The sequence below is a fragment of the Rhinolophus ferrumequinum genome, chromosome 4, assembly GCF_004115265.2.
Source record: "Rhinolophus ferrumequinum isolate MPI-CBG mRhiFer1 chromosome 4, mRhiFer1_v1.p, whole genome shotgun sequence".
In the NCBI taxonomy this organism is placed as follows: Eukaryota; Metazoa; Chordata; class Mammalia; order Chiroptera; family Rhinolophidae; genus Rhinolophus; species Rhinolophus ferrumequinum.
In genome coordinates, this window is record NC_046287.1 from 58,616,552 (window position 1) to 58,637,325 (window position 20,774).

At 46.2% G+C, this 20,774-nt stretch overlaps 1 protein-coding gene across 17 annotated transcripts in view; it reads left to right on the forward strand.

Annotated features, from left to right (window-relative positions):
* ANK1 (ankyrin 1) overlaps positions 1-20,774 on the forward strand; it is a 202,645-nt gene that overhangs the window by 91,311 nt on the left and 90,560 nt on the right. For 16 of the 17 annotated variants that reach the window (XM_033103923.1, XM_033103928.1, XM_033103932.1 and 13 more), the window contains exon 2: positions 19,115-19,216. In XM_033103923.1, coding sequence (XP_032959814.1) covers positions 19,115-19,216 — 102 coding nt within the window. Of the gene's footprint in view, positions 1-8,921; positions 9,110-19,114; positions 19,217-20,774 lie in introns of those variants that run through there. The other variant, XM_033103931.1, reaches the window with a different exon arrangement.

Below are 20,774 nucleotides of genomic sequence, written 5' to 3' on the forward strand. Positions count from 1 at the left end.
ATTTAAATAATTATCAAAGGGTGATAGAAATACTGCATGAAAAGATATCTGAAAGAGAAGCCCGCCAGAATTCACAAGAGGATTAAATAGAAAGATAATGGTCTCCATTCAATTATTAAGGATATAATGAGCCTTGTGTGAAATATGTGTGGCACCTGCTCTTGTTGCCTTGGTAGTAAAGAGAAAATAGGACTGGGGAGCAGAAGGCGGATGCCAAGGTATTCTTCACTGGTAGCTGCTAAGTACCCTGTTGAAAGGAGTTTAAGAGGATCTCAAAAGAAAGAGCTTGTCATCCTGCTGTCAAGTTGTGAGGAATGACAAAATTCTGGAGATGGTAGGTAGGCCAGGTAGTAACTTAATTGAGTTTAATTGTTTGGGCTCCAGAAAGAAAAAAGAAACCTCTTCAGTCAGCGTTTGGCCAGCTGGGTCTGCCCCTGGTACCACAGCATAGGGTCCCTAAAGACTCCACGACCTCATTATCTCTCCTTGAGGCTGAGGATCCAGGACCACGCTGGAGGTCTTAGCACCTGCTTCCTGGAGCTGCTTTCACCTGGTTCAGAAGGGGGTATTATTGAAGTTACTGTAATAATTCTAGAGAACTCAACTGGAGTAGACTGGGATTAAAATCAACCTTATTGTTTCAAGACTCCATTTCCCCAACCCTGTGGGAAGGGACAGGCTTAGTTCAGTCACCTCTCATTAACTACTTGAGGGCTTGGGTTCGTGTCAATAGCGGCCTAACATTTCTGCCCTGAACGTGCCTCAGGTCAGTGGCTGAGGTCTTTCTGACTAGAGAGAATGGCCAGATTAATAAAGAGGACTTAGAGGCACTCAGATTTCCAAGACTGACCACTTCTTCCCAGAGAATATTGAATTTCACTTTTCTCACTTCCCCTAAGAATACCTGAGGCGCCTGTGATCAAGCAAAAGCCAGAGCACTCCCTTCACTCTGCTTCATACACCGCCCAAAGCATCATAGTACTCTTCTTGGGTGACTTTTGTTGAATTACTTAATGTTTCATGCCTTGGTTGTCTTTTGTCAAGTGGGGATAATAATAGCAGCTACCTCATAGGGTGGGTGTGAAGATTAAATGTGTTAAGACATTTAAAATTCTTAGAAAAGTACCTGCCTGGCATGTAAAGTTTAACTGTTATTTTCAAATCCTTTCTCCTTTCTGCTCTTTCATTTGTATCTCATTGTCACTACAGTGAGTTATTATGGGCCAGAGGGCACTGGAGGGGTCACACAGCATGATATTCCCAAGCCCCTATTCCTAGTAGATGTCCCAAGGCCATCTCCCCTAAGCTGGGGAAGCCTCTCTCCAGAGGCTGGACAAACTTTGGGGAACACAGGCCCCTCTGAATTCTTCAGGCAGGTCAGGCTGGCGATGGGTCACCCATCCTGCCTCTGTCTCTTCAGGGAGAATTGTTCAAGTAAAGGAGACGTCTGAGCAGATCTACTGGCTAGCTATGCAAGGCTGTCTGAACTGACACTTGGGCATCCTTCAGAAACTCTGGAATCATGGGGTTCACTGCCAATATCAAGCCCATTTGGCAATTTGAAAAACAAAAGTTTTCCATATTAGCATGTCCCAGTGAGAAGCGAGTTTGATTTTGCAGTTTCTCCAATGTATATGACTCTTCTTCCTATACCAGCAGGCTGCAGAGGCAGGTTTCCATAATGTATGGAAGCACGGGATGTAGTTTAGTAAATGGGACCATTCTGGCAGTGCGTCTCATACATGTTCTCCAAAATGTGTGTAATCTCCACCCTGCATCTGGGCTCCCCAGTCAGCCGCTAGGCAGTATGTTCTGAAGTGTTAGTTCTGAATGTAGCCAGCACCTCACACAGTGGGGAAACTGAAGCATGGCGGGGCAGCATGGGCCAGTACACTTGACGCTGGGGGATGCTGTTAGAATTATATGCACGCACCTCATGACATCCCACCATCTTCTTACCCTCAGCAGAGAGAGACGAACTGTTGAAGAACTGCCTGCCTCATTGCCTTGGGAGTTGGGCCTGGACTGGCAATTTAGTGCTAATGGAGATTGTGGAGGAAAGGCCGGGAGGTGTGGATTGGGTGCAGGATCCATTCCAGCAGCATAGCCCAGGGCTCTGGGATGGGCAGCGCCTGTAACTTTCCTCCCTAGGAAAAGACAGTGTTTCCAAGGCTATTCCCACAGGGGCCATAACAGCTTGTGGGGGAAATGAACAATTTGGTCAACCCCAAACATCTCATTGTTTTTTTCACTGATGTGACTCATTTGAAAATTTGAATTAATTGGGTTCCTTTGGATTCCAATTCAGCTAACATTTTTTGAGACTCTGGTGTGTGGTCAGTGTTATGCTAACACTCACATATGTTGTTGTGACCCAGCCTCGCTGAAGCTCCCATTTGGTTGGGGAACATAATTCTATTCAACTCAAGTGAGTGCTTCCTCTGTGCCGGGCATGGGGATTCTGAAACGAATGACTATGAGAAGATGCCTCATCTCATTCTTCCCTGCTTGGGTAGGCCTGGGTGGTCCCAGAACTGCTCAGCCGAAGCCTTTGCTTGTTCTCAAGGCATTTAGTTCTTTAGGAATCAGATCTGATTCTATTTCTGATCCAAAAAAGAGAAAAGGATACTGAAGCTGAAATTTGTTATTGTACATAAAACATTCTGTTCTTTTCATCTGGTTATTTGATGAGAAACAGTGATGTTTGGATGCCTGTTTGCTTCTCACTACAGGGAAAATAATCCTGTCCCCTGTTGACTTGCCATTTGAATCCTGTCCCCACCCTTCTCTCCAGCACAGGGAAAGGATTTCTGGGGTGCTGGGCACAGAGACCACTGGGACCTCAGGCTTTGCTTAGCTTCTCCCATTGGCAAAGTCTTGACTGTGGGCTCTGCAGTGCTGAGGTAGGGATAGCAGGAAAAGGTGTGTTCAGAGCATATGATTTGGAGAAGAGAGGGAGATGACAGACAAATAAAAAAGCATGTTAATTGTTTTACACTGGGAAAGGGGATATTAAAAAAAAAAAGTCTCAATACTGAAAAATAAGTCCAGAGGGCAAAATCCTTTTCTAACCCAAGGGCATGTGAGGAGTCCCATTCCACTGAGGTCATGTCAAGGTGGGCCTGCAACTAAAGCAATCCCTTTGGGACGACAGTCAATATCTGGTCCCAGGAATAAGGGGAAACCCTATGTGTATATACAGGTGTCATGCAGGGTGTCATGCGGGGTCTGTGGTCCCGCTCCCCACATAAGCACGCAGGACCTGGTGAGGCCAAAAAGGAACACCCACGGAGCCATAGATATGGGAGTCATACCACTATAGTCTCGCTGGCTGGCGGCTGCGTTGGAGACACAGGAAGCAGGAGCCACACGATCCGCAATCCACACTCCGCCACCTGCTAGCTTAGCCACAGCAGGTATGTCAGTGCCTAATGGCTAACCGGTAACGGCTGATGGCCAACTAGTCACAGCTGAGTACCATCTGCTACCTGAGCCAGCACCTTTCTATGTGAGGCCGAGAGCCTGGAAACTACTCTCTGGGGCTCTGTCCCCACACAGAGAAAATCCTAGATTCAGCTTCACGCTCTCCCACCTCTCCCGCAGTGTCGGCCCTCCCTGGAATCCATGTAACACCTTTCTCATAGATTTAAAAATAGACTCCAGGCCGGCCAACCCTCTTAAAAGGAACATAATAGAGATCAGTGCCAGCACTGTGGGACCTGATACCCTGCTCTGATCATCTCCCTAAATAGACTTGCTGTTGGGATCCCTTGCTCTGGTGAGGCAGGGCACCCTAATTGGCCACTGGAAACACTACACAAAGTTAGCAAAACAGCCAAGACTCTCTTTTCTCCTCTGCCTTTCTTCTCTCACTACTAAAAAGATTAAGGAGGAATTACAAGGTCTGAAATGTGTCAGACTGGATCGCTTAATCCACTCAACATAATGGCTGTAGTGTATGTTCTGTAAACTTCCTTCCTAAGTAACTGGGGAGGGGGCTCGTGAAGGAGGGTGCAGCGGTGTCCATATGCGGAATAACATTTTCCCAGCAATGATGCTCTTGATGGTTTACAAACGCCCGGGGTACTTGATGGCCGGCTCCCAGTGGTGATAACCTAACCTGCCTTTCTCCGTAAAGGGTGGAGTTCCCGGTACCCACCCTTATCAGCCGGGCCCAGAGACTCTAGGAGCTGGGGCAACTCCCTGTGTGGGTGAGGGGTAGGACAGATAGAAGAATGGTGGAGAGCAAAGCTGTACTTGTCAGAAGGCCACGATGCAGCCAATGGCAGGAATCCTACAAGAGGAGCTGTCAGTCACGGGGGCGGGAGGCAGGGGAGGGGGGCAGGACTTCAGCTGTATACATTACTGGAGAATTGTTTCCTCACTGCAGAGAAAATAGAAATTGAAAATGGTTATTTATAAGCCCAAGAGGTCTAGTTGCTACAGCAGAGCGTTGGAGATTCTTAGGGTCCTATTCTCCGACGTGGATGTTTGATCTTGGATAAGCAGTGACTAGGTCTTAATTTTCCAGGGTAGAAACAAGATCAGTAACACCCCATACCTGGAGTTGGGGGGGGGAGTTAACTTTTGGCAAATGCTTTGGCTGAGAAGAAGGAAGGGAAGGAGGGAAAAAGAGTGTCCACTGTCATTTATTGAGTACCTACTATGTGCCCAAAGTGGTGCTAAGGCATTTTCACATTATTCTTACAACTGGAGAGGTGGGCCAAGTTATCTGCATTCTAGTGATGAGGAAACAAAGGCTCAGAAAAGTTGTTTCCCTTATCAAAAGTTACTCAGCTCAACTGTAGTGGGTGGGCCTAATAACTTCAATTATTTTAAGGTTTCCCAGAAAAGCTCTTGTTATTAAGTCAGTTCCAAGTCTGAGTAGATTGCAGAGGATGGTTAAAGCAGGACGAGGAGAAGGAGGGACACATCTGTCCTCCAGTTAACTGCAGGGGAGAGGAATGGCCATTGCCCAGGGCGGGAGGTACCAGGAGGCCCTTCTCTGGAATCCTGGGTCTGCCCTGAATTTCAGCTGTGATGTTCCTTTAGAGGGGAGCCAGCTTGGGTCCAGGCTGGCCGCCACGGGAAGCTTTCTGTTCCTGTTTCCCTAAAGCATTCTGGGGAGGCAGAGTCAGCTGAGAATCCCACACCCCTGGGATTCTTGGCTTCAGGCTTTTGAGCAGAAAGAAGTCTTCTCCCAGTTCTTGGAAGAGCTAAAGATTCATGGGAGAGTTCGCGGCAGGGGGCCCACAAGCGGTCCCAGGCTCCCATTCTACCCAGGGATTTTATGTGTTGCACAGTGAATTTCTTCTCTTTTTATTTCCTGCACTGTTTCCTCCTGACGTAGCTTAAAGTGGCCTAGAGGACTGAACTCCACAGCTAAAGCCTCCAGCACTTCATTATGCTTGTCTGCGGAGGGAACTGCGGAGGTAGTTGGTAAAATATTTAGCAAGATTGGAAAAAACCTGCGGACGCCGTCAATCTGTAGGATAGAACAAGTGGTCTGGTGTCCTCACTGAGAACCCCTAGTTTTTTCTTTAGCCCATCAATCCCTTTCTGTTCCTTTGCTTTAGTTTTGGTGATTCTCACTGGCAGATCTCTTGGGCACACTAAATACCTGCCTTGAAGTATGAAAAAAACCAGGAAACAGGCAAGGAGTCCGATGAATATTTGTTGTTGAAGGGTGTGCTAGTGATAGAAGGTGGAGGAAGGACAGTCAATTAATGGGGAAAAATAATGGCTTATCTTTCCAAATCCCTAGAACCCAAAGAGACCCCTACAAGTCATTTTGTTTATCCTGTGCTTTTATACGCTGTATCAAATGGTGAGTTATCTTTCTCTGCTATCCTGAAGGATCCTCAGCAAAGATTCAGACCTTTCTGAATAATCTAAATCTTCTCTACATCAATTTTAACCCATGATTTACAGTTTCCTTATGACTACTAGAAATGGTGCTTATGTCGTCTTTAAACATCTGTCCGTGAGCATTTACTTGGCGCGACTGCCCAGCACTATGCTAAACACATAGGGAGCTAGTGGGGACAGAAAGGGGAAGGGGCTGGGTACACAGAACATGTGAATCACGCTGTCTCTGCCTGTGAGCAGCTTATAATTGAATCGTGGTGACCAGGCTACCACACCTGGGAGAGGGCACCTTACAGTTAGTTCCATTCGGGGGTTCCAGGCTCTAGTCCTGGTAGAGTTTACATCTTGAGGGCCATGTCCTTTAGCTTCCTCATCTTCAGTGTCTGCCGTCTCAGTTCCTTTAACCTCAAACCTTACTGAGCAACATGTCTGTAGTCATTTCTTTTCTTCTCCTCTTGGGCCTTGCTTGACTCTTCGCATATCTAAGTTGTAAAGCCTCAACCCTAATGAGGTCATGGCTAATATCAAGAGTTCTTGGCAGTCCTGAGTACTCAAGTCCTCTGATCATACCTTAGCATCTTTCCCATTATTCTCACAGTACTATGGATTGTATTCAGCTTCCGGTCCACTATGACTATCTCTACTTTTTCCTTTGTGATTGTCTATAACCTATAGCATTGTATAGTATAAAGAGTACTGGGCTTAGGAATTATAAGATCTGGGTAACAAAGTTGGACTGGGATTTTTTTTTTTGTATTTAACTTTGAACATTTCACTTTTCTTGCAAGATCTCAGTTTATCTCACCTTTAAAACAGATATTCTCAAAACTCAATAATAGAAAAACAAACAACCCAATTTAAAAAAGGGCGAGAGATTTCAACAGATACATCACCAAAGAAAACAAATACCTATGTGGATGGCAAGTAAGCCCCTGAAAAGATGTTTAACATCATTAGTTATTAGGAAAATACAAATTAAAACCATACTGACATACTAGTACACATGTTTTAGAATGTCTTAATTAAGACTGACCATACCAGGTGTTGGCACGCACGTGGACTAACTGGCAGGAGGGAGGGATCACTAAGGGACAAGAGGAAACTTTTGGAGGTTCATTATCTTGATTGTAGTGATAGTTTTATGGGGGCATACATAATATCAAAACTTACCAAACTACATGTTAGATATGTGGTTTATAATATGTCAACTATACTTCAATATTCAATACAGCTGTTAAAAAATACTCTTTCAGTTTATCGTGCAAGTCAATTGCATCCGTGCTTTGAAAGTATTGTACATATTATTCATCTTCCATTTGAGTAGGGCTTTTTCTCTCTCTAAATATTAATGTTGGAACAGTGCTTTAGAATCCCTTGAGATGTCCCACTGGGCTATGATCAGGGCTGTTCCAGTAATCATAATTTATTAATTGAAGGTTTCGGTGGAGAGGATTAAGCAGATCTGAGAAGCAGTTTTAAGAGGCACAGGGCAAGAGACCTATAGCAAGACTTGTACTTTTAAAAAGTGTGCATGGGGAGAGAAGGGGCTGCAGTGACTACCCCATCCAGACACCCTGCCCTTTGGTACAGCAGAGTGGGGGTTTTTTCAGCCACCTTTCAGAGGTTGCCTGTTCTGAAATTCATCCTCTGATAATGTTGAGGTTCTTGGCCTGCAGAATTCTGATGCTATCTTCAAATACAAGTTGTTGTTTTTTCATCCACATAGGGAGGAGATCTTTGCATTACATGCTTCAGATCACTCTTTTTTTGGCAACATCCTGATCTTTTCTCTTGATCTTTATTTATCCCACTAGTTTGGGACTTTCCCATAATTGTCAAATGGGCTTGAAGAGCACCTAATTTTGGAAAACACTCTCAGAGTGTTTTCTACCTTTCAGGAACATCCTCCACATTATCTCTGCTGGCTCTGAGCACATCTTTGTGAGGAATCATGGCAGTGCTGTTCACAGAAGGGCTGTGGGTCAGTAGGACCCTCCATTTATCGGTGGTGACCTTGGTCCTGACTCTTAACCTCTCCGAGCTCAGTTTCTCCATCCATACAACTTTATTACCATTGGCTACCTTACGGGGTGGCTGTGAGGGTTATATGAGGTAATGCAATATGTCCATCACCTAAGGTGATCAATGTGTTAATAATTCCTCACCAGCACACAACTCTACTCTACTCCTGAGTCAGGGCAGGAGGGGTGGAAAAAAGAGCATTTGGTATTGTGTCTGGACAGCTATTTGAAGAGAGCATGAAACCGGACTCATAATATAGAACATCTATGATTTGAACAAGCAATATTGTCAGGGGCCCAGGTATCTGGCATTGCTTTTGCTGACCATTTTTCATGACTATGTTGAGCCTGCTCTTAACAATCCCTGCTGTCTCCCCAAAGACATGGCCAGCCCCAACATGCTTTGACATCTGCCCCTGAAATGACCTCATGAAAAGATGAGGATGGTCCCAGAGCAGATAACTGGGAGCGTACTCCAGCCCTGGGTGACATTTCATTAACAGCAGCAGACCTGAGGGATGAGGGAGGCTGTAGTAACAGATCTGCGTCCTGCCTCTCAGCTTCATTTCGCGTCTCTGCTCTCCGGCAGAATCTGGAATAGACTGATTAGCTGGGATCTCAGGACAGGATGTAAAAGCTCAAAACATGCAAATTGGTTATGGGGCATAAATAGACTTTGCTGAGCTCACCCTGGCCGTCTTTGCAGGCTCCGAAGCCCATTCACTGGGGCAGCCGGGTGACAGGAGGAAGGGCGGGAGTGCCATGCAGCTTGGAGCTCCTCACCTCCATTGGACGTGTGTGCCTCCCTTCTGCAGAGGCAGGACGCCAGCTCTCCGCCCGGGCCCGCACCTGCAGCTCGGGCCGCACCCCACCCGCACCCTCCATGCTCCCCCCTCCGCTGGGCTTGGCAGCAGGTGCTTTCCCTCCTGAGATCTCTTCGCATTAACTTTCCTATCTGACATAATGGAGAGAAAATGAAGAGATCCCATTAGCGGCTGGCTGGCTGGCCGGCTGGAAGGCGGGCGGGCGCAGAGTCCGCGCCGGAGCCTGAGCCCGGCGCAGGGAGCCTGTATTTTTAGCCAGATGCCGCGTAACTTGCTGGCGCTCCCCGCGCCGCCGAGCAGATAACGGGGGAGGGGGAGCAGGGAGCCGGGCTCGGATTGCAGCGCGGGCGCCGGACGATGGCAGCGAGACAGGGCAGGTCCGGTCCAGACCCTGCGGTGAGTGACGACTGGCCCGCGGTCGCTCGGCCAGAGAGCTCCGCGCGCGGGGGGCCGCTGTGCGGGGTTCGGGGCAGCGGGCCCCTCGCTGCGGGCTTCGCAGGCGCCAACTTTCGGGAGGGTGCGGGGACGCGCGCCGGGCGGCCACGGCTTCCAGCAAGATCCAGAGGAAAATTCCTTTAGCCCGGAGGCTGCCTTGGCTGAGGGGCTGGTTCCGGGAGGCGGCCCGGGTGAGCGGCGCACGCGGGTGTGCGGAGCCGTCGCTCAGGTTCCCAGAGGGGACCCAGGGCGCGCGGGGCCCTAGCCGAGGCCGCGTCCCCCTCACCCCGGGAAGAGAGTCCCGCCTAGCGGATTTTGGTGTGGGGACGCCCAGCTGCCCTTCACCAGGACCCAGCCGGACCAGCGGGGATGCCACGGCCTTGGCCTTTGGCCGGAGAAGGGACCGCCTCGCTCATGGCATGCCTGACCCCTAAACCTTAGCAACACGATGGCCCCGAGGTCCAGAGGTAGCAGGCAATGAATGGGGGCGAGAGGAAGGCAGACCTGTTGTGTGTTCGGGAGCCTGGTGCTTTCCCTGTACCTTGTCCCTGGCACAGACCCCAGCAAGCTGGGTATTATCCCCATTGTGGCAATGGGGAAATTGAGGTTTGGGAACTTGTGAGAGGCACAGCATCAAGTGGCAGAGCAGGAATTTATGCCAGGTCTTCCCAACGAAAGGGTCCACTCTGGCTTTTCACACATCACGGCATCACCCAGCCTCTGAGGCAGGATTCAGGAAGAGCACAAGCATGGACAGGGTTTTCCCCAAGGCCTTGCAGTTGTGTTGGGAGATGATAATGGAATGCAGGACTCCTGCTTACACATCTCTTTTCCCTAATGACACCTTTGATTTGTTCATTTTATCTTTGCCAATGGTAGTCTGATTGGAGCACCTGGAGGAGACAGTTCATAAAGCTTTAAAAGCAGAACTTTCTGGAAAGAAAAAGGAAAGAAACCTGCTATAAACACACTGTGACCCAGGGTTCACATCTGTTTCTCTGTAGTCGATGGGATAAAGGCAGTGGCCACACAGGCTGGCTGAAACTGTCCTTTCTGTGAGGCCTGACGTGGCCTGCGAGGAACACGAGGCGCTGAGTTTGAAGGAACTCTCAGATGTAGAGGGCAACCCCAACAGCCAAGCAGACAGCTCCACATCCAGAACGCTGCCTGCTATACTCTCCTGGATGTGCTGCAGTACCCGCAGGAAAGGATCTGGAATCTCTTCCTGGGAGTTCTGACGGGGACTTTGTTAAAGGAACTGCATTTTGCCCAAACAGGACACTTTGGGAAAGAGACTGTCTTATCACTGTTTATAGAAATTGATGATAGCTCAGTTTCCATTCATCTTTTGAGATAAGAATGTTGCACTAAAAAACCTTGAAAAAGTAAGTCATGATTTGTCCTGGGCCATCTCAAGTCCCAGAGAAGATATGAAGAGGCCCTGGGGTTCTCTTACCCCGCCTAAAACTAAAATTCTCCTGGCCTCTGTTTTTGAAGCCTTCACGGCTCATGTGTTACAAGCATGCTGACATTTAGCAGCTTCCGGCCTTTCCCTCCCAGGACACTGGAGCCCCCTCAGCTGCTTATATATTGCTATATTCGTATCACCCCACTCAGGAAGTGCAAGTTTAATAATAGTCTGGGTGTCTCAGGTAACCAAGGGTTCACCTCCTTTTTCCTGAGCAGCCCTGATGACAACTTGAGTCCCAGAAGGAATTCCATTCCCTTCCTTTCCCCTCCGCTTACTTCCTTCTGGAGTGAGGGCTGAAATGGGCACAGCCTCTGAGTGCAGGTGGAAGCTTCCTCCAGCTGAAGCTGAATTTGAGAAGAATCTTATGGGCACTAGAAAATGATTGGCCCCGTGAGGCAGTACAGCACCAGGGTTAAGAGAAAGACCCCGGAGGCAGGCTACCTAGATTCAAATCCTCACCAAACCACATATTAGTTGTGTGACTTTGGACAAGTCACTTCATTTCTCTATGACTAATTTACCTTATCTGTGCAAAGGAGACAATAAAAGTACCTGCCTCATGAGATTATTGGAGATAATTAATTTAAGTAAAGTGCTTAAAACACAGTAAGAGCTTTATAAAAGCAAACTTATTTTGTTATGACAGGAAGTTCTGGGATATCACATGGATTAACCCCGGATGTGGGCCGGGGACACAACAAAATGTGTACACCCCCTCTTCCCCTCAATGCAGGCGCGAGCAATTTTCTCACAGGTAAAATTAAAGTGAAGCCCAAGATGAGGAAGAGGCAAAGACACAAGTGGGCAGCCTTGGTGAGGTGCTCAGAGAGGGTGACGGCTCCTCAGTGGTGATTCAGGGTTTAGGGTCATTGTGGACTGATTTTCTGCACACAAGGAGCAGCCCCCTTGAGCATCTCTGTTCTCCTCTCATGGAGATGCCTCCCTGACGCTGCCCCCGGGGGACCGTGGGGCTCAGAGAGGGCCAGGGACTCTGCTCTAATTTATCCTAACCCAGAGATACTCTGGTTAGTATTTTGTCATTGTTGTTGTTGTTTCTTTAGTTAGTATTTACTCTTAGGTAAATATGCTAAATGGAATATATTGGATTCTTTTGATTCTCTTTCTGCCATCTTGGATCACACAGGCTGTTCCTAGATGCATCAGGAAATTGCCCCTAGAATAGGTCATTGAATTGGAGGTAATTGGATTAGATAGATGGGCAGTATGGGCTCAGAAGAACGAGATGGTGAGAATGGGTTTAATATTCCAACAAGGGCCATTTGCTGTGGAGCTTAAGTATTCCCTGGAACCTAGGTGGGGTTCAGTGAAGGCTTGTGGGATGAATCAATGGGTGCATGCATGCATGCACGAATGACCCCTTTATAACCAAGTCACTTCATTTTTTAAATCATGAGGGCAGGGACCAATATTCTGATTTTTAAATTCTCTCTCCCTTTGGCCTAGCAGGATCCTGGACTTGAAAGAGGACCTGTAAATATATTGTAGAATTAAACTGAGCAATGCAGAGTGAGAGTGACACCATTATCTACAATTCACCTGTAACATACCCTGAGGATCCTGCTTATGTGCCGATTACTCTATGCCTAGAGAAGACCAAAAAGAAAGTGGAAAAGTCTTAGCCACTGAACTTTAACTATCTGGTGACCTCAGCCAGTCACTTTATTTTACCATCAATTTTGTCACCAGCAAAAGGAAGGACTGGGACAAGATGATTCCTTTTTAGAGGTCTGACTTGGCTTTAACACAGGGCTCAGGGGTCAGAGCTGGGATCTGCTGGGGACCCTTTCTCTGCCATGGATTAGCTGTTTGATCAGAAAAAGTATGTGGCCCCTCCCAGCCCCTACAGTCTGTCTGGACACCCTCAGATTTGGAATTGCTGAGAATGCACCTCAGGGTCAAGAGCAATAAAAAGGCAGAGGCTTTAGACAGGGAGTTCCGGGCTGATTCCCTGAATGTTAGTTAAGTGCAGAATTTGGGCAAGTTTTTCACCTCTCCTGATCTCAGTTTCATGACCCCTAAAATGGGGGTAACAATTATACTACCTCACTGCTTGTTATGATGATTAAAAGATATCATGTTGGCAATACATCTGCCCAATGACTAGGAATAGTATCATAATTCCATTATTATACAAACTGCAGAAACGATTTAGTACTCTTCAGCCTAGTCTAAACTGGGGTACCTTACTCTCTATTTATCTGTGTGTCTGTCTGTCAGAAATACTCTCCTTCGCTTTCTACATTCAGGACTTTTAACAGTCAAACAGTATCAGTGGATATTGCATCTGTTTTTACCCACCATTCTCAGGTTTTCATCCTAAGTTCTATTATTGTGCTGCAGAAGGTAGTTTAGGTAGAGGGGATAGCAGGAGGTATGTCTCTCTAACACTCTTATTCTTAGGGAAAAATATAGTGTTTTTCCTAATAGTTGGATATAGGAAAATACTCTATATAATAGCTGACAGTCTTTCTGAATCAGCACGCACAGACACACATTCCTCTGAGGGACAAAACCTTGCATCTGATTTCTCTGAGAATACAGCTCATGGGGAACCAACGGATTGGCCCTGATTTCTGAAATATTTCCTCCACCACAGATGTCTTGCCGAGGAACCTGGGAATATTAGGTGCCCTGTGTTTTAGGCCAAGGAAGGTCTTGGCCTAGTAGACACTTCGTGCTTTGAAGGATTCAAAAGCAGTAGAAAATTTGGTCCCTAACCCAAGAAGCAAATATTTGGCTGGGGAGACAAGACTTGCATAAATCAAATAACTTGAGAAAGATATATGTAAAACACATTTTATTTTTTGAAGATTTTTATTAAAATATAGCTAACATACAATATTATATTAGTTTCAGGTGTACACAATAGTTATTCAACATTTATATACCTAAAGAAATGATCACCATAAGTCAGCAACCATCTGACACCGTATTATGCTATGACAATATTATTGACTATATACGCTATGCTGTACATTACATCCCCGTGACTAATTTGTTTTATACCTGGAAATTTGAACCTTTTATTCCCCTACATTTCCCCCCCCTTTTCAATTTTTCAATTAGAGTTAACATTCAGTATTATTTTATATTAATTTCAGGTGTACAGCATAGTGGTTAGACATCTGTATAATTTAAGAAGTGATCCCCTGACTAGTCTAGTACCCACCTGGCACTATACATAGTTTTTACCATGTTATTGCCTGTATTCCCTATGCTTTACTTTACATCCCCATGACTATTTTGTAACTACCAATTTGTACTTCTTAATGCCTTCACCTTTTTCACTCTGTCTCCCAACACCCCTTCCATCCACCACCCCAAAAAATCTAGTACCCATCTGACCCCATACATAGTTATAATATTTTTGACTGTATTGCTTATGCTATACCCTACATCCACATAACTACTTTGTAACAACCAATTTGTACTTCTTAATCCCTTCCCCTTTTCACCCATTCCCAACCCCCCTCCTATCAGGCAACCATCAAAATGTTCTCTGTATCTATGAGTTTGTTCTGTTTGGTTTGTTTGTTTATTTTGCTCCTTACATTCCTCATATAAGTGAAATCACATTGCATCTGTCTTTCACTGTCTGATATAATACTTCACTCAGCACAATACCCTTCAGGTCCACCCATGCCACTGCTGATGGCAAGAACCTATTTCCTTCCGTGGCCAAGCAATATTCCATTATATATGTGCACAACCTACTCTTTGTCCATTCATCCATTGACAGACACCCAGGCTGCCTTCTCATCATGGCCACTAAACAATGCTGTAATGAACATATGGATGCATATGTCCCCTCAAAGTAGCATTTTGAGTTTTTTCGGATAATTACCCAGAAGTGGGATTACTGGGTCCTTCTTTGTATCTTGTTATAGACTTTGTTTTAAAGTCTGGCATAAGTATTGTTACTGCAGCTTTTTTGTTTTTGTTTTTTTCATTTCCATTTTCATGAAACATCTTTTTCCCATCCCTTTACTTTGAGTCTTTGTGTGTCTTTTGATCTCAAGTGAGTCTCTTGTAGGCAGCATATGTAAGGGTCTGGTTTTCTTATCCATTCAGACACCCTATCTTATGACTGGAACATTTAATTCATTTACATTTAAAGTAATTGTTGATAGATGTATAGTTATTGCTATTTTAGTATTTGTATTTTTTATTTTTATTTTTTTGTTTTTTGTCTGAAAGAAGTCCCTCTAACATTCCTTGTAATATTGGTTTGGTGGTGATGAACTCCTTTAGCTTTTTCTGGGAAGCTCTTTATCTGTCCTTCATTGTTATTTTATTTGTTTATTTAAAATATTTTATTGGGGAAGGGGAACAGGACTTTATTGGGGAACAATATGTACTTCCAGGACTTTTCCAAGTCAAGTTGTTGTCCTTTCAGTCTTAGTTGTGGAGGGCGCAGCTCAGCTCCAGGTCCAGTTGCCGTTGTTAGTTATTATTTGCAGGGGGCACAGCCCACCATCCCTTGCGGGAGTAGAACTGGCAATCTTCTGGTTGACAGCCCACATTACAACCAACTGAGCCATCCAGGAGCTCGGCAGAAGGTGCCTTGTTGAATCTTAGTTGTGAGGGGCGGAGTCCACCATCCCTTGCCGGAGTTGAGGAGTCGAACCAGCAACCTTATGGTTGAGAGGACTCCCTCCAACCAACTGAGCCATCTGGCCACCTGGGAGCTGAGCGGCAGATCATTGACTTCATTCTAGTTGTGGAGGGTGCAGCTCACTGGCCCCATGTGGGAATCGAACCAGCAGCCCCATTGCCCAGAGCTCGCGTTGTAACCAACTGAGCCACCCATCCGCCCTGTCCTTCAATTTTAAATGATAGCTTTGCTGGGTAGAGTAATCTTGGTTGTAGGTCCTTGCTTTTTTTCACTTTGATATTTCAAGCCAATCCCTTCTGGCCTGCAAAGTTTCTGTTGAGAAATCAGCTGACAGTCTTATGGCAGCTCCCTAGTAGGTAACTAATTGCTTTTCTCTTGCTGCTTTTAAGATTCTCTCTTTGTCTTTAACCTTTGACATTTTAATTATGATGTGTCTTGGTGTGGACCTCTTTGGGTTTATCTTGTTTGGGACTCTCTGCACTTCCCGGGCTTATATATCTATTTCCTTCACCAAGTTAGGGAAGTTTTCAGTCATCATTTCTTCAAATAGGTTTTCAATTGCTTGCTCTCTCTTCTCCTTCTGGTACCTCTATGATGCAAATGTTGGTACACTTGATGTTGTCCCAGAGACCCCTTAAACTTTCCTCATTTTTTGGATTCTGTTTTCTTTTTGCTGTTCTGATTGGGTGTTTTCTGCTACCTTGTCTTCTGAATCTCTGATTTGATCCTCTGCTTCATCTAAGCTACTCTTGATTCTCTCTAATGTAGTCTTCATTTCCGTTATTATAGTCTTTATTTCTGACTGCTTCTTTTTTATGTTTTCTATCTCCATTTTTATGTTTCCTATCTCTTTGTTGAAGCTCTTCCTGAGACCATTGAGCATCCTTATAACCTATGTTTGGAACTCTGCATCTAGTAGATTGCTTGTCTCCATTTCATTTGTTCTCTCTATGGAGCTTTGTTCTGTTCTTTTATTTGGGACATGTTTCTTTGTCTCCCCATTTTGGTTGCCTCCCTGTGTTTGTTTCTATGTAGGACTGCTATGCCTCCTGGTCTTACTAGAGTGGCCTTATGTAGTAGGTGGGTTGTGGGACCCAGTGATGCAGTCTCTGTGGTCACCAGAGCCAGGTGCTCCAGGTGTGTCTCTTGTGTGTACCCTCCTGTTGTAGTTGAGACTTGATTGCTGTTTGCACATCGATGGGAGGGATTGACCTTCAAAATGATTTGTTGTGAGGACTGGCTGTGACTACAGTGAAGGAGCTGTTGTGCAGTGTCTGACCCTACAGAGCAGGGTTTGCTCTATCAGGGCTCTGGTGCCTGCCTAGTCTGCCCTTTGAGTGTGTCATCTTTGGAGGTGGCTTGGTGATGCTCCGGCCCAGTCTGAAGCTGGCCACTGGGCTTGCCAGCCCTAGGGCCTCCTGGGAGGGGACCTGCTGCAGGCCAAGTTCAGCCGCAGTCTATGACCTGCCTGGGGCCACTTGGCATGAGCCACAAAGCAATCTAGAGATGGCCGTCACCTGCACTCTGCTTAGAAGTGCCTTGAGAGGCCAAGCCACCAAGGCTGACTGTTGCTAGTGCTGGGCTTATGGCTGCTCAGCCAGAGAGGTATGGGACATGCTGAAGCCAAGTGCTTCTTGTTTGAGTTTTGTGAACCTTTGAGAGATTTTAGGAAAGTCTGCAGCTTGAACCAAGGCAGATCGTTTATATGGAAAAGCCACTGGAAACAGTTTTGGTGTGCCTGAAAGTTGGGTGGGGCATGGTCTCAGGGAATCACTAGGGTGGGGCCAATTTGTTGGAGACTCAGAGAGGGGGTGTCTGCCTGCGTCTGCACTCAGGGAGGGGGAGGGTTAAGCAAAGAAACAATGGCTTCCATGAGTTCTCCATCAGGGAGAAAGCTGCCCCTTCACAATGAAGTTAGACAACTCAGTTCCTCTCCGTATGTCTCTGGTGCCTTTCAAGCTGCTGCTCCAGAGCTTGAGCTGAGAGCGAATGAGTCTGTCAGTGGGTAAATCCATGTGCCTTTAAGAGGAGTGCCTGGGAGTACAGCTGACCTCTGTCTCACTCAGACACAATCTCTGCTGGTTTTCACAGCCAGAAGTTATGGGGACTTCTCTTGCTAGCATTGAAGCCCTGGGCTGAGGAGGGGCTGGGATCCCTTGCTCCACAGGGGGCGACCTCCGTAGCCAAGATATCTCTTCTGATTTTTAATGGCCACACTCAGATGTGGGACCAGCCCGTTCCGGGTCTCTGCCCCTCTTACCAATCTTGAAGTGGCTTTCTGTATGTCCATAGTTGTAGGGTTTCGGTTCAGCTAGACTTCAGGCGATTCTCAGTAATAGTTGTTCTGTGGTTTAGTTGTAATTGATGTGGTCCTGAGAGGAGGTGAGCACAGCATTTACTTACTCTGCCACGGATTAAGGCTCAGACATAGCTTTTTAGGACCACCATTCAGCCCACTATAACATATTCTCTAAAGAGGTAGCATGAAGGAAGGAGACAGGAGGAAAAAACATGATGTATGGATGGGACTTCTGGAGGAACGGCATCACATGCTTCACCTATGGCCTGTCATGTGACTCTTACCTGTCAGACTCAACCTGAGTAAGCACCGTACTCAGCATTTGTGCTGATATAATAATGATAATATTAGGTTGGTGCAAAAGTAATTACAGTTTAAAAGGTTAAAAACAATTGCAGAAACCGCAATTACTTTTGTACCAACCTAATAATATATATTATTTCCTTTCAGCTTCACAGCAATGAGAAAGGCCTTACCCTCCCTGGCTTATAGATAAGGAAACAGGTGTAAAGGTGCCTAAGAATGTAGGGCTCTCAGCTACACACAGGAGAGCTGCTCTAAGCCACCTCACCCCTCTGTAATCGTGTGCTCTCCCACTATACTTGTCTGTATTCGTTGACTTTATTTTATTGTCCTTAGCTCTCACTCTTTCTGACTGTCATTTATTCTTAATACAAATAAATGTTCCTGGCAGCAGTGTCTTGAAATGTTGGTGTAGGTGGCTGAGCAACAGCTAGGAACTGAAGTGCTTTACTGTCTGTCATTCAAGATGAGGGGCACCTGCCAGGTAAAGCTCACGGTAAGCTGGCAACAGAGAAAGGAGGTTAAGTTAACTGACTTCAGAGCCAAACCTCCTGCATTATAGTCCCGGCTGTGCCTCTTACCTGCTGTGTGACCCTGCACAAGTCATTTTAGCTCTCTGTGCCTCAGTTCCCTCATCTGTAAAATGGAGACCACAATAGTACTTACCTTGGGTTTTTTTTAAAAAATGAGAATTAGATACATATCTGTGTGTCTATAAATCTATATTATATGTAAAATGCTGATAATGGTTTTTAGCGCACAGTAAGTGCTATGTGCTGTTTACTTAAAAAACAAAACCACAAAATAGCACCAGAGAGCACATTTGGTTCCTGTAGTGCCTGCATCCATGACTCGTGGGGGCCAGTGGCTATGTGATTGATATAGGCTCTTTGGTAAAGATGTGGAGCCCTTGGAAACATCAAAGTGGTACAACACCAGGCTTTAGAATGGGGTCCCTCTCAAAAGCTGGTTGGTCCCTTCTGGGTCCTAGCCAAAAATGCTTGCTCATAAAAATACCAAAAGGAAGGGAGGCTGGGCTTGAAGGCAGCCTCACATTACAGACCCCAGAGAGGTCCTGCCAGGGGTTCTAGGGCCCGTACCACATCTGGGTACCATGGTGGACACCAGGGCGCTGTAATGGGAAGATGCAAGGCTGCCGCCATGACCTTGCCCATTTTTCACAGCCCTGGGCTTGAATGGGATCGTGAGATTGTTACAACACAGAACACACTGACAGCCTGCTGTTTCTCCTCACAGGCCGATGCTGCTACCAGCTTTCTCAGGGCAGCAAGATCAGGTAACTTGGACAAAGCTTTGGATCACCTGAGGAATGGGGTAGACATTAATACCTGTAACCAGGTAAGTGGGATGGGGACAGGCATGTGGTCTCTGAAGAGTGGCTCTTGCCTGGTGCTATTCCCTGAGAGTTTCAATCTGCTTCTATTAACCTTTTCCCAGTGGCCTCAAAAATCCCCCAGGGCTCCCACCAGCTGAAGGCCCTAACCTTGGTGCTCATATCCCTGCTCCAGTCCACGGCCCCACAGAGAAGGGCTGGTGCTTGAGCAGTGTGGGCTGGGCCCAGCTCCACCCCTGGGGCCTCTTCCCTTAGAAGTCGCTGTTGGTCCCTGCTGTGGTCTTAGAATATGTGGCCTTTGAAAGTGGGCACAGGAGAAGGGCCTTTGAAGGATGTTGTGTCAGTGGTGACATTAAATCTCCTTTGTCCGTCAGCAGCCTTTGAGGGTTCTCTGCGGGCTGAGAAGGAAATAGTGGTGAGGGCTGGCTCACAGGGTATTGACAAAGGCAAGCCTGGCTCAAGTTGGAAAACAGTGTGGCTTCAAAGGCCGCTCTGGAGGTTTCTAGTGCTAAGTGACAGGGCCTTGGTTTCAGGAGGGGATGGTAAAGAAACTGAATGTATGCAGGATTGATTGGAGGGCAGTCAGACCAAAGCTCTAGGAACTGACCGAATAAAGAGGCAATCACTCCCCTAGAAAGAAAACAGGGGTGTGTCTTGGGCTTGTGGCTTGGATGACTTTTGTTTGTTTGTTTTGCCGGCCAATTAAGTTGTTCATGTGCACATGCTAATTCAGTTTCTAATTTAGAATAAATTTACCAATTGTGACTTTTTTTGTTTTTACCATTTTAACCATTTAAGAAATCTTTTACATTGTGGTGAAATATACATAACATAAAATTTACTATTTTAACCATTCTTAAGTGTACAGTTCAGTGGCATTAAGTGGATTCATATTGTGGTACAGCCATCAGCATTATCCATCCACAGAACTTTTTTTCATCATGCAAAACCGGAATTCTGTACCCATTATGCAATATCTCCCCATTCCTGCTTCCCCCAGCCTCTGGCAACCATTCTTTCTATCTCTGTGAATCTGACTACTCTAGGTGCCTCATATAAATGGAGGCAGAAAGTACTTGTCTTTTGTGACTGGCTCATTTCACCTTATAATGTCCTCCAAGTCCACCCATGTTGCCGTGGGCTGGATGACTTTTACAAGCCAGCAGGGGCAAATTCCCAGAAGGCAGGTTAACTTTTCCACTGGTTATGTGCTTCTGTCCTTCTGCCCCCTCCACCCTGCTTAAAATGTAAAATACCACATTCTCTCTCTCCCAGGGTCAAGACCCCATTTGGATTCAGTTGGTCTTCTGTGGTGTAAATTCACAGCTAAAAGATCAGAGAGGACAGAGCGGGTAGTGACTGATAGGAACCAGAAGTAGTAGGTGTGTGATACGAAGCGGACGCCCATGGCAGTGACCTTCAGAGGGGAGAGGAAGCATGTAGACTGGACTTGAGGTCCCAAACTGGATGAGGAGAAGCAAGCCCTCCTCCTCTTCTTTCGTTCCTTCATCCAAATATGCCAACATGGGCCTAAGGACATTTGTGGTAATTCTCACCAGACAT